This window comes from Octodon degus, unplaced genomic scaffold (genome assembly GCF_000260255.1).
Source record: "Octodon degus isolate 3935 unplaced genomic scaffold, OctDeg1.0 scaffold00029, whole genome shotgun sequence".
NCBI classification, from domain to species: domain Eukaryota; kingdom Metazoa; phylum Chordata; class Mammalia; order Rodentia; family Octodontidae; genus Octodon; species Octodon degus.
In genome coordinates, this window is record NW_004524605.1 from 4,898,895 (window position 1) to 4,904,956 (window position 6,062).

General features: G+C 42.4%; 1 protein-coding gene across 1 annotated transcript in view; it reads left to right on the forward strand.

The window, feature by feature from the left end:
* Positions 1–6,062, forward strand: part of Hspa4 (heat shock protein family A (Hsp70) member 4) — a 53,059-nt gene that overhangs the window by 19,946 nt on the left and 27,051 nt on the right. The window contains exons 5-6 of the mRNA XM_004629352.3: positions 1,855–1,954; positions 3,217–3,350. Coding sequence (XP_004629409.1) covers positions 1,855–1,954; positions 3,217–3,350 — 234 coding nt within the window. The remainder of the gene's footprint in view (positions 1–1,854; positions 1,955–3,216; positions 3,351–6,062) is intronic.

The window sequence follows — 6,062 nt, forward strand, 5'->3', positions numbered from 1 at the left end:
GGAACCGGGGATTAAACTCAGGCCCTTGCGCTTGCCAGGGAAGTGCTTATTTTACTGAGCCATCTCCCCGTCCCCATCATTTTTGTACTTTTGAGACAGGGTTCCATTGAACTGCCAAGGTTGGCCTTGAACCCACTCTGTAGCCCATGCTGGCCTTGAACTTGTGGTGATCCTCCTGCTTCAGCTTGTAGAATGCTGAGATTACAGGTGTGCGCCACCACGCCTGGCCCCTAGATTTGTTTTAGTACCTTACCATACTTAGCACAGGGCAACTAGTTTGTATTAGTTGAGTGATCTTGAGTGTAAATGGCTTTTGTCTCCATTTTTGTGTACTGTGTGTCAAGCGTGGAGTCAGTGACTTGGATTCCTCAGTGCCTGACAGTGGGAAGTGAGCTCACCTGTTCACGCCTTTGCTTTGTCCCCATTTCTTCACATCATGCCCTTAATCTGGTCTTGAATGATGCTGAAATTGTTGAGGCCACAGCACCCTGAATGCTCCTGATCTCACCTGAATGATGTTGAAGTAAACTTGATGTGACATAGTGGAATGCCCAGGGGATTCTCTGGTGGAAAAATGCATTGAGGGGGCTGGAGAGATAGCTCATTAGAAAAAGCGCTTGCCTGGCAAGTGCAAGGGCCTGAGTTCAATACCCAGTTTCGCAAAAGAAAAAAAAAGTATTGAGTGCTGTGTGGAGGTCCTGAAGACCACTCAGAATTCTTAGTCTTTTGCTAGGAAGTTTGGGCGTGTAGCTGGACACAAGGTAAGGACATAGAATAAAATTAGGAAGGAAAAGGTACTGTTACACAGCTCCAGGAGAAAGTGAGACACAGGCCTTCCGGAGTCAGGCATAGTGTCTGGAGTCCCTCTAGCAGCAAGGTGTGGAATGTGTGTGCAAAGTCTCCTACTAGGAAAATTGTGCCTGAGTTGAGAAGCTTAGAGTTTTCATTTTGGAGGTTAGTAACATAGGTGCCCTGTACTCAGAAAATGCCAAATTTCTAGACTCCCAGAAGAATAGGTCTTCACCATAAGCTACATTGATTGCGTCACTTTTTTTTTTTTCGGTACTGGGGATTGAACTTGGTACCTTGCACTTGCCAGGCAGGATTTTAGGCCACTGAGCTATCTCCCCAACCCCTCAGTGTTCTTAATAAGCAAGCTATGAATGCAAAATGCTACAGGTACTTACTTGGGAAGCCATGGATGGGTCAGAGTGAGGCATTTAAGAATAGGTTTATAGTGCTTCACAGACAAGGTGATAGAATTACCTTTTGTTGTTATTGTTATTGTTTTTGGTGGTACCAGGGATTGAACTCAGGACCTTGCGCTTGGCGGCAAGTGCTTATTCACTGAGCTATCTCCCTGGCCCAGAATTGCCCTTTGTGAAGGTGAAACCCTGTTAATTAGACAATGGAAAAAACAGCCTGGACAGAGGGGTATGGGTGGAGAGGTGTGGAATATGCCAAGCCAGTTCATAGGATGATACCAGATTTATGCAGCCCTGGCCTTCCTCTTGATTGGGTCACGTTTTAGGCAAAGGCAAATTCTTAACCAGTTAGGGATCTAAGCAACTCTTTATTGACAAGCTTCTAGATGCCAGTGGAATGCTTCAGTGTCACGCAAGGGCAAATTCTGCAAGCAGACCTTTCTAAGGACAGTAGTCCCTGGTTTTCATATTAATATAACTTGTGATCTTGTAATTAAGATCATCTATGTAATGAAAGGAAATGTGTATAGCTAGTATTTGCCCCACAACCAGCATTGAATATTGTAACTTTTTCTGATGGTTGAAATACGTTCGGGTTTTACTGATAAGATGATGTTCGTTATGCGGTAAACTGAGAATGTGTTTGTAGGTTCCCTGCTTCTATACTGATGCAGAAAGACGATCAGTGATGGATGCAACACAGATTGCCGGTCTCAATTGCCTGCGATTAATGAATGAAACCACTGCAGGTGAGATGGGACTGCACGCTTTTACTCCTTCGACTGACATTGAGGGTATAGGATCTTACACTAAGTTTCTTGCTCCTTCTTTTGTCTGGCAGGCTGCTATCCTTGTTTATATCTTGTTGGTCGTAGTGTTCTGGGATCCTGTGCCATGTGAGGAGTTAATCTCTGGTACTTCTATCAACCTGCAGCATATACTTTGGTGCTTAATCTCATGCTTACTTGGAAGGGAACACACTTTCTGTGTGTGCAGCAGTGCTTTACTTGCAGTGCTGTCCTTTTATCTCGCGGACAGGTGCACTGGGGTGTAAAGTAGCAAGCATGTCGGGGATTGGACATGTAGGAATGTGACCTGTCGCAGGGTGAAGAAATGGAGGAAGGTCTGTCTGGAGAGTGGGAGAATTGGTTTCTGGAGAAGTATGCCAGTTCATGGGAAATTATAAGGAAGGCTGACCCCCAGCATTTACCTCTTTTTTTTTTTTTTTTCCCAAAGTTTTATTGATAAACAGCAATGAGACAGTTTCAAATCAAATCAGAAGTACAGTTTCAACAAATAATACACTGCATATATTCTTCTTAGTGGTTAATTGCTGTACAAGATGCGGACTTGTGATCCTATTTACAAACACCATTAGAACAAATCATTCTATTCAATAAGAGAATGCAACTATATATCTGTCCCAACCTCTTTGAATACACAGATACAAAATGGACATTCATCTGTATACCCCATTTTTTCTAAGTTCCGTTATTGAATATTACAGGTATGTAAACTCAGCAAAATATTCTAAAAGAGTCCAGTAGCCCATAATAGCATTGGGTCTTCCGTTTAACTGCATTTACCTCTTTGTAGTTACTGTTCCTGAGAATAAATTGTACAGTGTTTATAAAGAATTTAGTTAAAGGGGAAAAGAAAGCCAGCCCTGGTGGCACACGCCTATAATCCCAGCACCCAGGAGGCTGAGGTAGGAGGATCCCTGTGAGTTTGAGGCCAGCCTGTACTATAGCAAGACTCTGGCAAACAAAACAAGAAAAAGAATTTGATTCTATTTAAGACATAACACATAATACAATTCTAGACCTATTTGTATAACTTCTTTTTAGTTCTTAAGTAAATTGTTGGGGCCAGGGAGATAGCTCAGTAGAATAAGCGCTTGCCTGGCAAGCGCAAGGGTCTGAGTTTAATCCCTGGTTCTGCCAAAAAAAAAAAAAAGAAAAAAAAAAGTTTATTACCTAAATGCTACCATTGTGTTGTTTTCCTCATATAGTTGCTCTTGCATATGGAATTTATAAACAAGATCTTCCTGCCTTAGAAGAGAAACCAAGAAATGTAGTTTTTGTAGACATGGGACATTCTGCCTATCAAGTTTCTGTGTGTGCATTTAATAGAGGAAAACTGAAAGTAAGTATAGTTTTGTTTTTTTTCTTAAGATTATTACAGGGCCAGGGAGATTGTTTAGTAGAATAAGTGCTTGCCTGGCAAGCGTAAGGGCCTGAGTTCAATCCCTGGTTCCACAAAAAAAAAAAAAAAAAAAAAAAAAGATTATTACAAATGTGGTAATTACACATTTTTGAGAAAAATGATTAATGGATTTTGTGTTACTAACGAAAGCTTGCTGTGAGTCAGCTGATCTAGAACATACTTAATATAGAGGTAAAATGGTGACTGTAGGTCTAAAGTAATCAGGAGTTTTTATGCTGCCAGGTGAGATGGAGCACGATTAACTCCCAGTCACTTTGGAGGCTGAGGCAGGAAGATCACAAGTTTGAGGCCAGCCTGGATAATTTAATGAAAACTTGTCTCAAAAATAAAATGAGGAGGGCAGGGGAGATGGCTCAGTGGAATAAGCGCTTCCCTGGCAAGTGCAAGGCCCTGAGTTCAATCCCTGGTTCTGCCAAAAAAAAAAAAAAAATGAGGGCTAGGGAGATTATCTCAGTAGAATAAGCGCTTTCCTGGCAAACATCAAGGTCCTGAGTTCAATCCCTGGCAAGAAAAAACCCCAATCCCTTCCCCCCAAAAAACCCCAAACAAAACCATAAAAAGTCAAATCAAAAAATAAAATGAAGAGATGGAGCTGTACCCTGTAGGTCAGTGTTCCAGTATTTGTGCAGCTACTCCAGGCTCTGGTTTTCTGATCGGTAGCAGGGAGGGAAGAGCAAGAGTTGGCACGGTGTGTAGTAAACAGACCCCCAGGAAAAGGCTCTTGAGGTACCTGACGCCCAGCTGGGGTGGTTCTGCAGGCTGGTAGTCGCAGCAGTCTGGGAGGCTGCTACAGAAGGGTTGTAAGTTTGAACTCAACTTGGGCAACTGAAGTGTGAGGTATTGTCTCCAGAAACTAAAGGCTGGGCATGTAGCTTGGTGCGAGACTCACTGGATAAAATCCCTAGCACCCCCTTACCCCCATCCTGTCTTAAATCTGTCACCTCCAAAACACAGTATTTACCTTGTAGACATTGAAGGATTTGTGTGCGTGCGTGTGTGGTTTTTTTCTTTTTCAAACAGAGCCTTGCTAAGTAGCTCTGGCTGTCCTCAAACTTGAAGTAATCCTCCTGCTTCAGCCTCTCCAAGTGTTGCGATTATAGGCATGTGCCAGCATACCCAGAATTTCTGGAATTATTATGTTTTGGGGGGTACTGGGAATCAAATGACCTCACACTTGGCAGGTGCTGTGCCACTGAGCTAAATCCCAGGCCCCTAGAATTCTTGAAACCTTGCGATAAGCACACAGAATTGTAGAAGTACTAAAAACAAGAAAGGGCCAGAGGGTGAACGTTGATTTTGCTGATTTATAGTAGTTGCACAATAAAGTATAAAATCAGTTCTCCATCTGGCTAAGATGATTTTATCCAATGTTTGCTTTAGTTGAGTTGTGTATCAAGGTCTGAATTGGGGATTGTGGGGAAAGGGATCATTGCAGATGAGTGTTGGCAGCTTTGACATGGTGTAATAATCCTGTGTTCTTTGAGAAATAGGCATGGCTTCACTTTTGTTTTAGGTCTTTGTAAACAAAGTAAAAGCAAAACTTGGTTAGGAAGGGAGAAGTTTTTAATGTTTACAGCTATATGTGATGGGACAACTGTATTTAAACTTTTAATAAGCAATAGAATTCTTTCTTTTTTTTTTTTTGCGGAATTGGGGATTGAACTCAGGCCTTTGGACTTGCCAGGGAAGTGCTTATTCCACTGAGCCATCTCCCTGGTCCCTTAGAATTATTTCTAAAATCCATTTTATGCTTTAATTTTTTTTTTTTTGCTTTCACTTTTTTCTAAAGAGTCTACCAGTGGGGCTGGGGAGATAGCTCAGTAGAATAAGCACTTGCCTGGCAAGCATGGGGTCCTGAGTTCAATCCCCAATACCACACACACACACAAATTACCTGGCCAGAGAGGTAGCTCAGTAGAATAAGCACTTGCCTGGCAAGCATGGGGTCCTGAGTTCAATCCCCAATACCACACACACACACAAATTACCTGGCCAGAGAGGTAGCTCAGTAGAATAAGCACCTGCCATGTGCCTGAGTTCAATCCCTGGTTCCACAAAAAAATAAAAAAGAAGAGTCTTCCATCTGTATATGAGTTCCGAAATCATCTTTCATTGTTGGTGGTTACCTGTCAGTTTTCCATATGTTTTGGTTACTTTTTATTTATTTATGTATTTTTTGGTTGCTTTTAAATTTAATTATAAAAATATACATTATTAAAAAAAAATCCCCAAACTTGGAAAATACCTATGTGTAAAGGAAAGATGTTCCTCAGGGCTGGGGAGGTGGCTCAGTAAAATAAGTGCTACCCTGGCAGGCACCATGGCCTGAGTTCAATTCCCGGTTCCATCAAAAAAAAAAAAAAAGTTCCTTAGAGCCTCAGTACTGACAGCATGGTGGATTCCCCAGCCCTGCCCCTTCACCTCCCTAGTCCATCCTCTTGTTTTGGTGTGGCTGGAGCCAGGACCTCTGCACCTGGGGCCTCTGCACCCAGCTGCACTGCCAGCTCTTGGCATTTTTCGTTTTGAAATGAGATCTCACTAAGTTGTCTGAGCTGAGTTGAATTTGTGATCCTCTTACCTGGGCCTCAGCCTGCTGAGTAGGTGGAGTTAAAAGTGCCTGCCACCCTGCCT